Genomic DNA, 17,329 nt, shown 5'->3' with positions numbered 1-17,329 from the left:
ATATAGCAGACTACGATGTACCTTGAGATCGGTCGCTCTAGTGGCTCAGTTTCAGTCCATAACACTCTGTGGCGAAATACAGACCACAGGGGCAACCAAAGATGGCGAATGCCACGGAACAATGGCGGATGGCAGTAAACCGAAATAGGGCAAGGATCTTTGAAATGCCGGGAACGCTGTAAATTCAGCTGAGAGAAACAACTGGAAGTCGGCAAGAACAATGGCAGTGAGGCGTATGATCAACGTAATGAATGAGAAGTTCGTCATAGTTATTCAAAAATGAAAACAAACAAATATTTCAATGTTAAAACCCAAACTGATTACATTTTAAGTTAGAAACTGTACCCGGAACTGCTAACAAAGTGCACAAACAATAAATTACCACCCGATGTCGACAATTTAATTGAACCACTAGAGAGCCAATTCAATCAAATTAACGCCGTCACCTTTAAACAACATGACAAGCAGTCGGTGTATTCTCACTCCCCAATTCAAACTTTCACATACCTCTGAGGATCAAACGGAACCGCGTTTTTCAACCGTTATTTGCACATACTTATGTCGTAGTGTTGTGAGTTTCACTTGAAACATCCAATGAACTTCAAGTAGACATTCTGACATTCTCGACAAATCACTAGCATTAGATAGAGTTTTCCAAAGTTTTTCTTGTTATGGCACATCACTCGTACAAAGGGGCTCATATCAGATCTACCAACAAACCCATATTGTGCTATTAAAAGGGTCATCAATCCCTTAATTGGACAAACATCGTATCTTCCTGCCGATACTATTCGATTAACCCCTAGCTGGGTCGTCTACAACTCGACTCGCCCAATCGTCCAAACTAGTCGAGTACTTACTCAATCTTTACTAGACTAACGTAAACAAAAATTCCAAACTAAGGGATCAAATTTTAAATGTAACTGGTTTCATCCGGTATATGGCTCTTATTCATTCTGAGTTGTTGAAAAACTATTCGAAGGCAATGGGATTGTCAACATACTATGAATGAACGAGTAGGCTAATAACGCAACGCTCTCTCATATCTGAGCATTATTCAAACCTAGGACGGAGATTTCTTAGAAGTGATATAACTGCGCACGCTCACAACCGACATGGCTGTGCGGAGTTCTGAGAATTCCTTGATGATTTACTGCCGAGACTCAACATAGGTCGACAGTCAGCATCACTCTTCACTTAGCCACGTGTCACTTAACCATCGTCTCTGATACTCGATTACTGCCACTTCACTTAACCACGTATAAGAAATACAACCCCAAGACTTATGAGTGGAATGAAAACATCGTTCTGATACTCGATTAATGTCGAGACTCATAGGTCAAGAGGCAACATCACTCTTCACTTAACCACGTGTAAGAAATACAACCCCAAGACACGAGTGGAATGAAAACATCGTCTCTGATACTCGATTACTGCCGAGACTCATCATAGGTCAAGAGGAAACACCATCTTCACTTAACGACGTGTAAGAAATACAACCCCAAGAAATACGAGTGGAATGAAAACATCGTCTCTGATACTCGATTACTGCCGAGACTCAACATAGGTCAAGAGGCAACATCACTCTTCACTTAACCACGTGTAAGAAATACAACCCCAAGACTTACGAGTGGAATGAAAACATCGTATCTGATACTCGATTACTGCCGAGACTCAACATAGGTCAAGAGGCAACATCACTCCTCACTTAACGACGTGTAAGAAATACAACCCCAAGACTTACGAGTGGAATGAAAATATCGTCTCTGATACTCGATTACTGCCGAGACTCAACATAGGTCAAGAGGCAACATCACTCTTCACTTAACCACGTATAAGAAATACAACTCCGTCTTACGAGTGAAATGATAACATCGTTTACTCGATTTCGAAAACTGAAAAATCCAATTTTAGAAATAGGAATTTCTGAATGTAAGAGCCAATTATGTTTTAGTACAATTCCAAAAGTATTTAAATTACAACATGCTACTCGCGCTGAAAAGATTTTATCGGTGTAGACCAATCAATTCTCCAAAACAACACATTATAATCGTGTGTTGTATAAAGTCAACAGTAAACAAGCAGCTTCTTATGTTGAAACGAACTCAATAATTCATGAGCTAGACTACATAAATAATGTATCCGATGCATTCTCGCTAGTAGTGTATATCTATCTATTTCATGTCGATATTTTTTATCTAACAAAGTTCTTAATCAATGCCAGCAATAACGAGACTGTGAAACAACATCGTTTCTAATGCACTTAATCTTGTATATTACCGTTTTCTTTTACATAATGCTTCAATTAAGGCGTACTACGTTACATAAGTGAAATGCCACTGAACATTTCTCACCGAGATGGATGGTGCATTTTCCGAATAGTCTCCGTTAGTAATATGCATGCACAACTAACAACGAAACCTAAAACACAATGTTTTTGTGCTTAACTGTTAATATTTTACTAACCATACTCGTACGATAAGTATTTCGAAAAGTAAAATTCTATACATATTGTTGTTAAACGTGACTACTTAAAACACAGCAAAATACATCCCTATCTATCTACATACCACCTTTGATATTTGGAACTGCTATTGTGCAAGTATTCTTACTAAATATTTTTAAATTTTAAACTGTGTACATCCCCTGTATTTGAGTGAAATAAACTATGTAATTGCAGTTGAAATCACCAAACTACTGCTAAATGCTTCGAGAAGAGTTGCTTCTTTACGGTTGAACTTTTCAGATTTTCTTCACATAGACCACTTTAATCTACGCTATTTTACATTTTCTCGTTATTGAAAATATTTGTTTTATGGCTGTTCCACATAATGCATAGTTCAAATTGATAATTTTTTAGCAGTAAAATGTGTTTACAGATTCGCCCTTGTGAAGAGTATAAAATCCCAATCAGAGTATGTATGAAGCACCGTACAGAACCGACATCACAACCAGTGCGGGTATTCCACAAGGCCCTATATTTCCACCAATGTTATCTATACCATCGTTACCACTGCAGTGAGACACGATATGGAGAGCGAGGCTAATCAAATCTGGAGCACCAGACGGACGCGACATGGCTTCAATCGTCGATTACCATTACCCAATGTGATTACAAATTCATTTAGTTTATAGTATACTAGGTCAGGTGAACAACCACAGGTTCAGCTTCACATGTCACTTAGTGATCATCTTACTGAACTGATTTCTCTTGGTCGGTACTTTCCACATCATCAACCGTTTATTGCAAACAAGATTAATATAGATTGTAAGGAAATCTCAAATTATTGTCAACATGCTACCACAGAGCCCTTACTATTAACGAATTTGTATTTGTATTTTGTATTTGACTGTTTATGTCACGTACAGTATATGTTTAAATATCTGTCAAAAGACTTTTTCATCCATTAAAATTAATTTGCATACACGGCAACAGCTTGATTTAATTCAATAACAATCGAATCTTAAAAAGAACTATATATTTTAAAATAACATATCAAAGATGAGAGACATCAGCTGTCGATTGATTCCGGCTTCTGCAATCGTAACTTTAAAGTGGCCATGCTCGCTTATGCGTTGACGAATTTCGTTCAAAAAGTAAGTACCGTTGGAATGTTTATGAACATTTACATTTCTACAGATAAAATGTGCGTTGCTCCAGGATTGTGCGAGTATACCCCTGAAGTGGTTGTGCTCGATTATTAGACGGATTTCATTCAATTCAATCCGTTTAATTGCTATACAAATCCAAAAATGGGTGGTATCTTGTACAATTTCTTATAACTGTACTGGTTTGTTTTATTCGATTTAAAACTTTCAAACAGGCGCCATTTTATTAATAACTTTAAAAACAAAATGGCGCCTAGCGGCTACAAATGCTTGTCATGATTGCTATACCATTATTTGAATCTAAAAAATTACAAATGGAATATGTGGAATTATTTTAATTCTAGGCGCGAGTTTAAAAACAGATCTCAATTAAATTACCAACGGGATTTCCAAACACGAACTTCACTATTAATGTCAATGAGGAGCGGGTAAACTATTTAGGGAACATATTTAAAACAGAACAAAACTACGGAAGGCTTCACTCATCAAATAAATTGAGGAAAATCTCAGTTTCGATAATATTTGAACAAAAACATAAAAAATTTTCCAACAAAAACAATTACCGTATCGACTATGGGTTTACACTAAAAGGACGACGGGGGTTACTTGCTGCTGTAAACACGTTATACATACATACATACAGGTAGATACGCTAGTCACATACTTGTTTAATTATACATTCACTGTTAGTACAATTACTAGGAGTCCACTTAGAGCTCCTCTACACTGAAAGTTATGTCGCACTACTGCTCCCTGATAGTGGAGGATGGCAGCAGACCGGTAAAGCACTACCGTCAATCACCAGCCACCGGTGACTCAGGAGCCGCACATCCTTGGCGGACAAGCAGGCCATTGCTGACGAGTCCGGATAAGGCAGACACTACCGTATCCGTACGCTGCGGAGTCGCACACCCGCCGATATTTTGGTCCGACTCAATTACAAGAGGTTATACTTACAATTATTATTACTGGGACTGGGTGGGTTTCTATGTATTTTTGCACTGACCTGTGGCAAGAACCATACATTTGGAGATGGGATGGCAAGAATGGTTTGAGGCTAAGGTATTTTGAATAGCTATCCTTTCAATATTAATGTTCAAACTAATCTCTTGTATAATATGCACTTTGTAATGGTGTCCAAGTCAACTATGAATCACGTTGACCTGTATCCGAGTGCGGCTCCCCGTAACTCAAACATTCTGTGCCAAGACTACCTAACATTACGATGGTCCCACCATCGCGTTGTCCTGTCTCCGAGTGCGGCTCCCCGTAACTCAAACATTCTGTGCCAAGACTACCTAACATTACGATGGTCCCACCATCGCGTTGTCCTGTCTCCGAGTGTGGCTCCCCTTAACTCAAACATTCTGTGCCAAGACTACCTAATATTACGATGGTCCCACCATCGCGTTGTCCTGTCTCCGAGTGCGGCTCCCCGTAACTCAAACATTCTGTGCCAAGACTACCTAACATTACGATGGTCCCACCATCGCGTTGTCCTGTCTCCGAGTGCGGCTCCCCGTAACTCAAACATTCTGTGCCAAGACTACCTAACATTACGATGGTCCCACCATCGCGTTGTCCTGTCTCCGAGTGCGGCTCCCCGTAACTCAAACATTCTGTGCCAAGACTACCTAACATTACGATGGTCCCACCATCGCGTTGTCCTGTCTCCGAGTGCGGCTCCCCGTAACTCAAACATTCTGTGCCAAGACTACCTAATATTACGATGGTCCCACCATCGCGTTATCCTGTCTCCGAGTGCGGCTCCCCGTAACTCAAACATTCTGTGCCAAGACTACCTAACATTACGATGGTCCCACCATCGCGTTGTCCTGTCTCCGAGTGCGGCTTCCCGTAACTCAAACATTCTGTGCCAAGACTACCTAATATTACGATGGTCCCACCATCGCGTTGTCCTGTCTCTGAGTGCGGCTCCCCGTAACTCAAACTTTCTGTGCCAAGACTACCTAATATTACGATGGTCCCACCATCACGTTGTCCTGTCTCCGAGTGCGGCTCCCCGTAACTCAAACACTCTGGGCCTGGGCCAAGACTACCTAACATTACAAGACTACCTAATATTACGATGGTCCCACCATCGCGTTGTCCTGTCTCCGAGTGCGGCTCCCCGTAACTCAAACACTCTGGGCCAAGTCTACCTAATATTACCTGTACGATGGTCCCATCATCGCGTTGTCCTATCTCCGAGTGCGGCTCCCCGTAATTCAAACATTCTGTGCCAAGACTACCTAATATTACGATGGTCCCACCATCGCGTTGTCCTGTCTCCGAGAGCGGCTCCAAGTTTGGGCACGTCTGCAGGCCGCCCAGTCCTTGTGTCAATAATTAGCCTCCGCGACTACTCGTGTTCATTATGTTAATTGGACGTTTCCAATAATTGTGTCCTTTATCTTGGACAGTGCAGGCCATTTAGATAAGAAAGGAATGAGGATTAGCGATTCCAATTTGCGGTGCCAAAATACCGATGGAGGGGGTAATGAATACAATATTTAGGTTAAACAGTACGCAAATGATAGTAAACGTATTCTTAACCCAAGATATGATATTAAATTTCAAGGGATCCGAACTTAAGTGATTTAACCGGTTTTCAGTACGATACATCTTTAGTAATTAAAAAAAGTTAGCTACAGTCTATTGGTAACTCCTGAATAAGGGAAAAACGGCCAACCGTCCAAGGACTTGAAGAGATTAAATAAGTAATACGGGAAGACTCGAAATAGAAGCCCATATAGAAGTAGCTGAAGTTGAAATGGTATTGTCGCTGCTTTGATATGTAATGTACTGACGGTAATACAATTTTTAAAATGTAAAATTAGTGATTTCCATGTGTAATAATTAAAACACGTAATTTTCTTCAGTAATAATATAGAAAACATTAAGTAAAATATGTATACGATCTTAAGAATTCCGGGGATTTGGAAGGAAAGTTGCCAACAACTACTAATTTGAAGTCTTGGTGTAGCGATCGAAACACGTTTGTTTTATTTTTTCTGACTCCAAGGGAGTTTCTGAAAAGATTACATGGTTAAAAAAAATACTTAAATTAATAATCGATTAGCCTACATAACCTTCAGTTGTACAAAAATATATTCAGAAACTTTTTCCTTGGGCAATCATAATAAATTATTTTTAAAGACAATATCTCTGAAGAAGCGCTTAGTATAGTTTATTGAAGAAAATAAATATTAATTGTTACATTATATTTCTAAAGATCAATAGTAATAAAGTTATAATTCCACGCTATACAAATCTAGAAATAAATATTAGTACAAAAAGTGTGTGTTAAATCCCTGAAGTGGATGAATAATTGTTTTAAGGTCCAAAAAACAATTTAATAAACTCATTCCAGATTAGAATCATTCCCTAACACGGATAATATTCATTATTCGTCAAAATAAAACAAAGCTATTGACTGAACCGCAAACAAAAGGTCAAAAATCATGGAAATATAAATTATTTATTTATTAGAACTAGTGGTACATAAAGCCGTTTACTACGCTCAAATAATATCATTCTTTTCTTAGGGAAAAAGCCACCTAGGATCTTTAGAATAAGATATCGTAGCCCTTGATTCGTTTAGAATTTCAAAATAAACGAATTCAATGACCACTGATAGAAAAGTTAACGGGGACATTTTATCGACTTTCACCGAGCAGCAAATTACGCTAGGGTTAACGAGCGGTACAATATCAACGGTTTCCGAACAGCCGTTCAGAGCGTGTAAAGGACCGACCGACACTGGCGAAAATTAAACACAGCAATCAATAAACCCGAAAAAGGACTCCGGCCGGGAACCAGTCCTATCGAATCGTTGCTACTGGGATTAATGAAGAAATTGAGCCAGAAGAAGGGGTGATTAATCGAAATCGCGGTTTCGGCGGATGGCGGGAGCCGGACACGTAATTGCCCCCGGACGACAAGTTGCCTGGACGGCCGGCCGGAACCTGTTGCAAGCACTGGGGGATTACCGGTGTACTTCTGTAAGACAGGGTTTAACTCCGGGCTTCGACTTGTTCCATTAACATTCCGCTCGATTTGTAACGATGTCTCTCTCGGGGTGGCTTTGGAGTACACTTGCTATCCTTATAGCATCATAATTCTGTATGGGACATTTCTATATATAGAGAGAGAATTAAATAAGCAAGGGTAAACTTGATTCTTGTGAGAACAAGGCCAATCTAACACACATGGGAAATATTTACATAAACACAAATTTATAAAGATTTTAATAAAAATATTCAAGGAGTCTGTTGTGGAAATTCAGTAATTGAATTCGGTCACGGGTAATTGACGTCGGATTTGCTCTGAACTAAACGATTTCATGAACAAGCGTATCTATTATTACTAATCGTTATTCTAGTAAACCGCTTTGTTAAAAACTCCGTGGAATCATCTTTTATTACTAGCACGTTGAACTATCAAGGCTCGATACCTATTCTTAATTAAAGAAACTGGCGAAACCAGTCAACATTGTTTTTATGTCAACATCATTCAACTGTACACACCATCATCGCAAATGAAGTGAATACAAAACTGATTCAACGTTTGAATCGAGGTGATCAATGATACCTTCATGATTCCTCAGGTTCCCAGAAAGCGCGCAAACACACTACGGGAGCCCAGAAGTAGGCCAGCGGCCGGGGGATGGCGGGTATGGAAGTTGTCGCAAGGTCTCCGCAAGGCGGTCGACCACGGCTTCCTCCCGAGTCGTCAAACTGGACACAATGCCTTGCCTTTTACAGACCGGGAAATGATTCAGAGCCGGCCGCTGTCCGCAGATCAGCTGTTCTCAGTCTTGGTGACTACGACAGAAGGGGAGTCCTTGATTCTAAGGAATTAAATTTTCCTCCATGACCTTAAGTAGACTTAAATTTACGACTTGGCAACGAAATAATTATGTAATTGTCGATTTGAGTCGGGTTGTATACATTTTCACTTTCCTTAAAAGCTGTCCATCTCGTAGAAAGATAGAGAAGCATCGATTGTTCGTTGTGAGGTGGTCCAAGCTTCGTACTATAACATCGCCTACTACTAAAATTTATACTCCTGTAATCCTGACTATATGATTCGCTCAAACTGTATGTCTATAAATCAGCGGCTTATCTCAGAGATATAGACACATTAATAAAGATAATGTGATATCCGTACAATAGTAGGTACAAAAGTTAGCAGTAGGTATCAAAGTTTAATTAAAACTTATAGGAAACATAATTTTACTCTAACGCAGTTTAGGGCCATTTTAGAAACTAAAACTTACTGCATACATCGGCAACACTAGCGAATTCCGTTTAATAATCCGAGCACTAACCTTAGTTATGTAACTAAGTACGTTTGGATTGTTACTGGTATCAATATTAATAGAAGGTGAACTCTGTACTCAGGATATACGAGTATAAGGCGACCATCAAACAAAACATAATAACAATAATTGAAACATCAAAACTTCACACCCTCATTTTAAGGCGTACAGCTACATGACATGCCTCATAACACCGAGAGGCTGACTGCTCAAAATAAATCTAGTTTCCGATCTACATAATGCAGAGAAGACGGTATCACTGCAGATGTGTGGCCGAACAATTACCGTATCATACAACCGATATTTACTTATAAATATTTACGTTAACTCCCGTAAAAATCATGCAAGTAAATTTAGAAATACATATGTTTAAAACAAACGGTTGATACATATGAGTTTTAATAATAAACTGTTTTACAATAAACAAAAATACTCTCATAACAACATAGGAACTTTGGGAGTCCGTGGGGAGAGCCCTAAAGTTATTTTTTAAATTTTTTACTCTATACCTTATAGTCAGATGTATTTTAGATCTACCAAAGGCACATCTAGAGTGTACAACCTTTGGTAGACACCAAATATTTAGAGCTCCCCTAAATCGTAAATAAGGAATAATTTAACTATAGAGAGCACGTTAAAGGACAAGAATTTAAGAGGCCAACCAGACAACGACAACTGAATAGGGAAGACTAAAGAACATAACAAAACATAAAATATTCCTCACAGATAGTCAGTTAAAAACCACAACGCTAACAAAGGAACGTGGACCAAACTCACTTGTAGGAACAGAAACCGGTAAACCACGATGACAAATAAGAACACGGCTAAATCGAATATCTGTCTGGATTATAAATAACCGAGCGTGTGGTCGTATCTGACGGCATCTCCAGAGCTGAGTCCCATACGGTTCTCTGGTCCATTCACGCGAACAATCTCATCTGATGGCAGAAACCGGTAAACCACAATGACAATAATAAGAACACGGCTAAATCGAATATCTGTTTGGATTATAAATAACCGAGCGTGTGGTCGTATCTGACGGTGTCTCGAGAGTTGAGTCCCATACGGTTCTCTGGTCCATTCACGCGAACAATCTCATCTGATGGCAGAAACCGGTAAACCACGGTGACAAATAAGAACACGGCTAAATCGAAGATCTGTCTGGATTATAAATAACCGAGCGTGTGGTCGTATCTGACGGCATCTCCAGAGCTGAGTCCCATACTGTTCTCTGGTCCATTCACGCGAACAATCTCATCTGATGGCAGAAACCGGTAAACCACAGTGACAATAATAAGAACACGACTAAATCGAATATCTGTTTGGATTATAAATAACCGAGCGTGTGGTCGTATCTGACGGTGTCTCGAGAGTTGAGTCCCATATGGTTCTCTGGTCCATTCACGCGAACAATCTCATCTGATGGCAGAAACCGGTAAACCACGGTGACAAATAAGAACACGGCTAAATCGAAGATCTGTCAGGATTATAAATAACCGAGCGTGTGGTCGTATCTGACGGCATCTCCAGAGCTGAGTCCCATACGGTTCTCTGGTCCATTCACGCGAACAATCTCATCTGATGGCAGAAACCGGTAAACCACGGTGACAAATAAGAACACGGCTAAATCGAAGATCTGTCAGGATTATAAATAACCGAACGTGTGGTCGTATCTGACGGCATCTCCAGAGCTGAGTCCCATACTGTTCTCTGGTCCATTCACGCGAACAATCTCATCTGATGGCAGAAACCGGTAAACCACAGTGACAATAATAAGAACACGACTAAATGAATATCTGTTTGGATTATAAATAACCGAGCGTGTGGTCGTATCTGACGGTGTCTCGAGAGTTGAGTCCCATATGGTTCTCTGGTTCATTCACGCGAACAATCTCATCTGATGGCAGAAACCGGTAAACCACGGTGACAAATAAGAACACGGCTAAATCGAAGATCTGTCAGGATTATAAATAACCGAACGTGTGGTCGTATCTGACGCCATCTCCAGAACTGAGTCCCATACGGTTCTCTGGTCCATTCACGCGAACAATCTCATCTGATTGTAGAAACCGGTAAACCACGGTGACAAATAAGAACACGGCTAAATCTAAGATCTGTCTGGATTATAAATAACCGCGCGTGTGGTCGTATCTTACGGCATTCCCAGAGCTGAGTCCCATACGGTTCTCTGGTCCATTCACGCGAACAATCTCATCTGATGGCAGAAACCGGTAAACCACGGTGACAAATAAGAACACGGCTAAATCGAAGATCTGTCAGGATTATAAATAACCGAGCGTGTGGTCGTATCTGACGGCATCTCCAGAGCTGAGTCCCATACTGTTCTCTGGTCCATTCACGCGAACAATCTCATGTGATAGCAGAAACCGGTAAACCACGGTGACAAATAAGAACACGGCTAAATCGAAGATCTGTCTGGATTATAAATAACCGAGCGTGTGGTTGTATCTGACGGTATCTCGTGAGTTGAGTCCCATACGGTTCTCTGGTGCATTCAGGCGAACAATCTCATCTGACGACTAAGTCACTTGTAGAAACGGGAACCGGTAAAACTCGGTGACAAACAAGAACACGGTTAAATCGAAGATTATAAATCACCGGCCGTGTGGTCGTATCTGACGGCATCTCGGGAGCCTGGGTACAGTTCTTTGGCCCACTCACGCGAACAATCTCATCTGACGACCTCTCCGATTAGCGCCGGTAATCGTATGCTGATTTGCTTCATTTACTTGTGGGAGCGAATATCCGTCCTTCGCTCCAAGGGCTCGCGTTTTAATCACCGCCGTCATGATTCCTGATTTGTGGCGAAGGCTATCAAACAGTGATCTCGTTTATGCCTGGATTTCTCCACAAATATCAAGATACTGTTTACGATCAAAACAGCTATTGCGGAATGAAAGTCGATCCCTTTCAAGGCATCAAAGCAAAGTCGGTGTACTTAAAAAAATGTTCCTGAATTGTTTTTAATGACGCAACAGTAATTGCGTCAAGCATGAAGGTTTTCTGAGGTCTTGGATAAGGAAGTTGTTCTATCCATACGTCATATTGCCATTAACGCATAATAACATATTATATTGATCGTGTTGGAAAAGACAAACTTTGCTTATATAATATAAGCGTCTTTTAATTAGACGCTTATAGGTTAAGTGTGGAAATCTTGTATGAAAACATTTCAGAAGAAATGATCTAAGAAGGCTTTGACTGAGATTTTCCACAATTTTCTTTATTGTGTTTTCCACAAGTTGTGTTTGCCTCATTTTTGGTAGTATAATTTACGGATCCAAACAATTGTTGTTTACTTAAAAATCATATAATATACGAGATAAACTAAAGAGTTTTGATGAGTACTTCCAATTAAAACAAATTAGACCAACCACGATCGTGCGACCAAATATAACATCGTTTCGCAACTTCCGGCTGTTACGGAATACACTCTGATTTGTTTTCTTTTTTGTTCTGTCATTACGATGCTATAAGATACACATTGTGATCGTTACTTTTGTAATATTCTAACACATATTCCAAATATAAGCCATGAAGGAAACAAAAATACACGCTGATAATAAAAGAGATAATTTCGGTCGTGTACGCCATCATCGGCTGACAGAAGACTAATTACATTATAACTGAGTAATTATTTAATGTTATCATTACAAACTTCCGTCAAGATTTCAATACCGATAAGTCTAAATAACGTTTAACAATCGTATGATGAGGCGACCGGCTATCGGGAAAGCGAGCTGCATACACAGTGAGAGAGTGCACAAAAGCGTTACTGTAAGTTTCTCTGAGGACTTGACTTAATATGTGTTAATCTCGTCCAGTAACCGTGATATAAACATTAAATCTGGATCATAACCTCCATTCTCTTTCGCATCAAAATGCACCGTAGCACTTTCCTTTGTATAATAAAGGTATATTTGCGCGAATTACATTATTTGAATTGTCTGTTTTGACTGATTGGTCATTGCATTGTGGTGGACCTGTCAACTGACAAAGTAAATATTAGGTCGCCCCATTGTTCGGCCTATTTTGGCACTCTTACTTATCACTGTTAAAGCATTACTATAATGTTATACAATATTTGATACGTTGTTGGTAAACAATTCCTCCAAAAATCCATTCGCGGGGACATTTAGGACTTTCCTGTTGTAAAAACATGCAGTATACGCTCCTCTAGATATACGCGTCTACCTGTTGAAGTGCAACGCGGAAGAATGTCTACAAATATTGTTCCAAATAATGAATGATTTGTCAATTTTAAACGAGGGTGTTTTCTTCGTCTGATAATTATCATTAACTCACAAACCAACCGTAATCTTCTTCTATTTTTGATGTTACATTTTTCGAAATTACAGTCGTATTATGTTTATAAACAGAAAAATAATGAATTCTTTTATTAAAAAACCAAACAAAAAAAAAACCATTATTACTGACTTGTCTTTTGGGCCTTATGTTAACATATTTACCTACACTAACCAGATAATAACACTTCGGTATTTCCTAACTTCTATGACATTATATATTAACTAAATATTACACTCCCTCCCACAAATTCATTCACCCAGTTTTGGTTCTTACTTTTCAGGATTAGTTTATCCAGAGAAAAGTAGTGAAGGACATTTTTGTATGTTCCATGTGGTTGTACGTTATATACAAAAACACAAATAGAATATTTTTTATTGCGACTCAACGAGTTCTGTACGTTTACGTGTCACGTATTAACAAACCGGCGCTGTGCCTATCGCCAGGCAGCACGAAGGCACGTACCTGCCCCGCCAGCTAGCACCGGACAGCTGTTGTGATCTGCGATAGGCGATAAGGCACGTATCGCCCGATATAGCTAAATGTGCGACCCGCCTTCCATACCGTGCAACGCATGACCTAGTAAGCTGAATATTATAAGTTGTCAAAGAAGGAACTCGAAACATGAAACTATCGCAATGTGTGTAAAGGTATGCCACAAGTTATACAGAGTGTTGCTATCTCAAAATGATATATTGGACTGGGAGTCAAGATAATCCAACGATTGAGAAACCCAACAACTTTGGTGTGCAACAACTCGACCAGGCAACTACGTGCCATACCACAATACACCGTGCTACCATAGCTTACAAAAGCCTTTACTTTGGGAAATCTCAAAATTCCTTCCCTGATATATGCGATATCAAAATCTCAGAGATTATTCACTGACCCCTTATTGAAGAAATTCACAGCAAAGGTTTAAGATACATTGTATAAACAAAAACTACTTGTTTCCCATCAAGATAGTATACATTGTTACGACAATGTGCGAGAATAATACCAGATAATAGGTGATAACGCCGTTAGAGAGAGAGAGCGCTCTTTGGGCACTACTATGACCCATCTCTGGAACTGGAATATTCTGGAAGCACCAATAACCTTATAGGGAATTGTCGCGACGCGACGCAACAAGTTGAGTTGAGCTCCAGAAGTGAACTTGTGAAGTGACAGAATTAGTGGTAATACTCGTGATCATGAAAGATGGAATTGTAGTGATCATTATTGACTGTGTCAGTGTTAAATATACTAGTGTGTAACTAGATAGACAATATATAGTTAATAGTGGTATTGTGAAAATATCGATTTATAACAATAACAGTTTTATAAACAATTAGTGTTTTAAGGCAGCCTAGTTTGTAAATATTAAAACTATGAAATATTTAGTCGATTCAATATTCACCGAGTGTTTCATTTAAGCAAACGTCTCGAAACACGAAGACTGATACTTCATACGAAGGTCGTATACGACTATTATGCTTTAACATTAAGAATGTGGCTAATGAAGTGACACAGAGAAGACAACCGGATAATCGATTCCAGTCCACTGGAGTGTCTGTAGTCTGCGAGACCCCTGACCTCTGACTCGCTACCAGCGACATTTAGCCACCTACCGCCCATAACGCACAAACCGCTTGTTTATCGCACACTACACCTATCCACGCTACGTGTATGATAGCCGCCAACGCCCAATTATCGCGGGATAAGATCCCTTTTAAGGGCAGCATTATCGCTTTAACATTCAGTATCATCTGACTAAACTACGCTAATCTACTTGCGATATTGGGCGCACGCATGCAATGGAGATAGGAGAAGTGCCCAGTTCTTTTGTAAAGACCATTCTTTAGATCCATTTCATTGAAATTAGCACGCACGAAAACGTATTAAGATCATAATAAATAACATGTAACACTAAAATTTTTATTAACTGACCCATACGTATGAGCATTCATTTTACGCAACATGGTTTTAATTGTAAATAAATTATACAAATTGAATATAGTAAAATTTCTGCACGACTTCATAACGAGAACCGTTATCCCGGTGACTTTCCTGCAATGTATGTCATTGACATTAAGTAATTAAGTTTATCACTTCTTAGGTATTTAACCACGCATAGGCCGAAAATATGTTATGAACAGTACAGCTGCTCGTCATTCATCTACACTAAGTTCCGCATCCAAAACGAAGGAACACGAGATTAAAGATTCCAGCACCGGTATCCCTGGTGACGGGTGTGTCCAAGTGTGTCAGGGCTCTGCCCACACCGACACCTCCAGCGGCTGCCCGCGGTCGGCCCACACGCCAAACATCGCGGCCGTCCCCGTGCCCGTGTCAGTGCACAAATCACAAGTATTACATTGACAATCGAGGCCGAGGGGTGGGTAGCCGTGTGGGGTGCTGCGACAACGCACTAACAATCCGACTTCTACATTTACTTATAGCTAATTACAAAATTATAGATGAATAACTCCGCCAAAATATGCATTAGGCGATACTAAATAAGAATGATTTACTCAACATAAACCTATGACGGAGTACGTGGTAGGTTCAAAAACATAAACAACGAGTATTATATTAAATTTTGCTTCCAATAACTCGCACAATGACTGGCCGAGGTACGAAGTCATAACTAGACATAGTCTAAACACAACGCGAATGGAAAACTACTAAACGTCACATCAGAACTGTAGAAAGCGTTCCGTCAGACAATGGTCAGCAAACAAACTGAACAATGGACGAAACTTGACTGATAATCATGAATGGAATCACAATGTTTACCTTTTTGAGGTGTTTGTTGACCCATTTGGTGAAGGTTTTCTTCTGTATGGCATCTCGCTCATCTGGAAAGACAAATATATGTTAGAAACAAAAAATAAATTGACAGACATTTATTTTACATAACCCGTTGGAAAATAAGAAAATTAACTGACATATATGTGTGAATTGTGTTTAAGGAATTTTTTGCATAAAAACCATCAAAATACCTCTTATTAATTTAATAAGATAAACAGCATTAAAGTAAACCATGAAAAGGGGGGGAATTACAACAAAAATACAATACACATTTTTTCTCTCTCTCTGGAATTCCTCGAACCTGTGCAGGAGTTTCGTAATGAATGTTTAAGAACATAAACAGAACCAAACGGGCAAATGTATAATACAGTAAGGGAGGTAAGCTCCGACACGCCAACAGTAATACTATTGGCCAATTTCGCACCTAACACATTACTTCACCCAAAAAAAAGCATTCGTTTGCCGATAAGAACTACCCTTGACCAGTGTCCACAGTGACGCACACTGCATCATGATGGTCACTGGCAACTCTGTGTTCTGTATCTGACACATGATCAATATTTCTCCTTCCTCTGTCCGAGCGCGTTCTTATTGATAGGTCGTTTATTCGAACTTGGAACATAATCCCGATTCGGCATTTAAAGAGAAGCAGAGTCCAACCATCGAACTTCAAGCAGATATATGTTGACTTTCTCAAATTCTAACTGGGTAAATACTTGGGCACCCCCACCCACATGACGTGGGATGTTTGCTAAATACTAGTAACGAACTGTACGAGTGCGGGCTGCGAGCTGGTAAAAGTGGGATCAGCGCGAGAACAAATTAACGGGAGAAAGTCCATTGTCCCGACGCTTACACTGCCACAGACGGGACACATGGCCGCGCTAGCGCTAATACCGCAACATGCGCACACCACGCACAACCGTAAAGCTTCTAGTTTGTTGAATATGGATCTCGAAATACTGCGTATGAGAATAAATGCAAGATAATTAATTTTTAAGAAATAAACGTATAGACAACTTAAAATGATATACAAATAGTGTACACTACAAGTAAAATGTAATATTTGTAATAAAATAATTTAGAAATGTTGTTGGTAGAAGTAGTGCTACGCTATTAAATGACTTGTTTCAATTGTATAATGAAATGTGAACAGTAGATAACACCGAATATAAAATGTAAAATACATACTATACATTTAACTGTAAATGCATTACTGTAAATACATCTTATTAAATTTCAATAAAAGTAAATGCTTGATCTCCCTCTGACCGTTTT

General features: G+C 39.5%; 1 protein-coding gene across 34 annotated transcripts in view; it reads right to left on the bottom strand.

Moving 5' to 3' along the window:
* Nucleotides 1–17,329, bottom strand: part of LOC124367590 (dystonin) — a 389,529-nt gene that overhangs the window by 242,688 nt on the left and 129,512 nt on the right. For all 34 annotated transcript variants that reach the window (XM_046824584.1, XM_046824679.1, XM_046824768.1 and 31 more), the window contains one exon: nucleotides 16,037–16,098. In XM_046824584.1, coding sequence (XP_046680540.1) covers nucleotides 16,037–16,098 — 62 coding nt within the window. The remainder of the gene's footprint in view (nucleotides 1–16,036; nucleotides 16,099–17,329) is intronic.

Source organism: Homalodisca vitripennis, chromosome 1 (genome assembly GCF_021130785.1).
Source record: "Homalodisca vitripennis isolate AUS2020 chromosome 1, UT_GWSS_2.1, whole genome shotgun sequence".
Taxonomy (NCBI): Eukaryota; Metazoa; Arthropoda; class Insecta; order Hemiptera; family Cicadellidae; genus Homalodisca; species Homalodisca vitripennis.
Note: the sequence above shows the minus strand (reverse complement) of the source record. Positions and strands in the feature narration are given on the sequence as shown.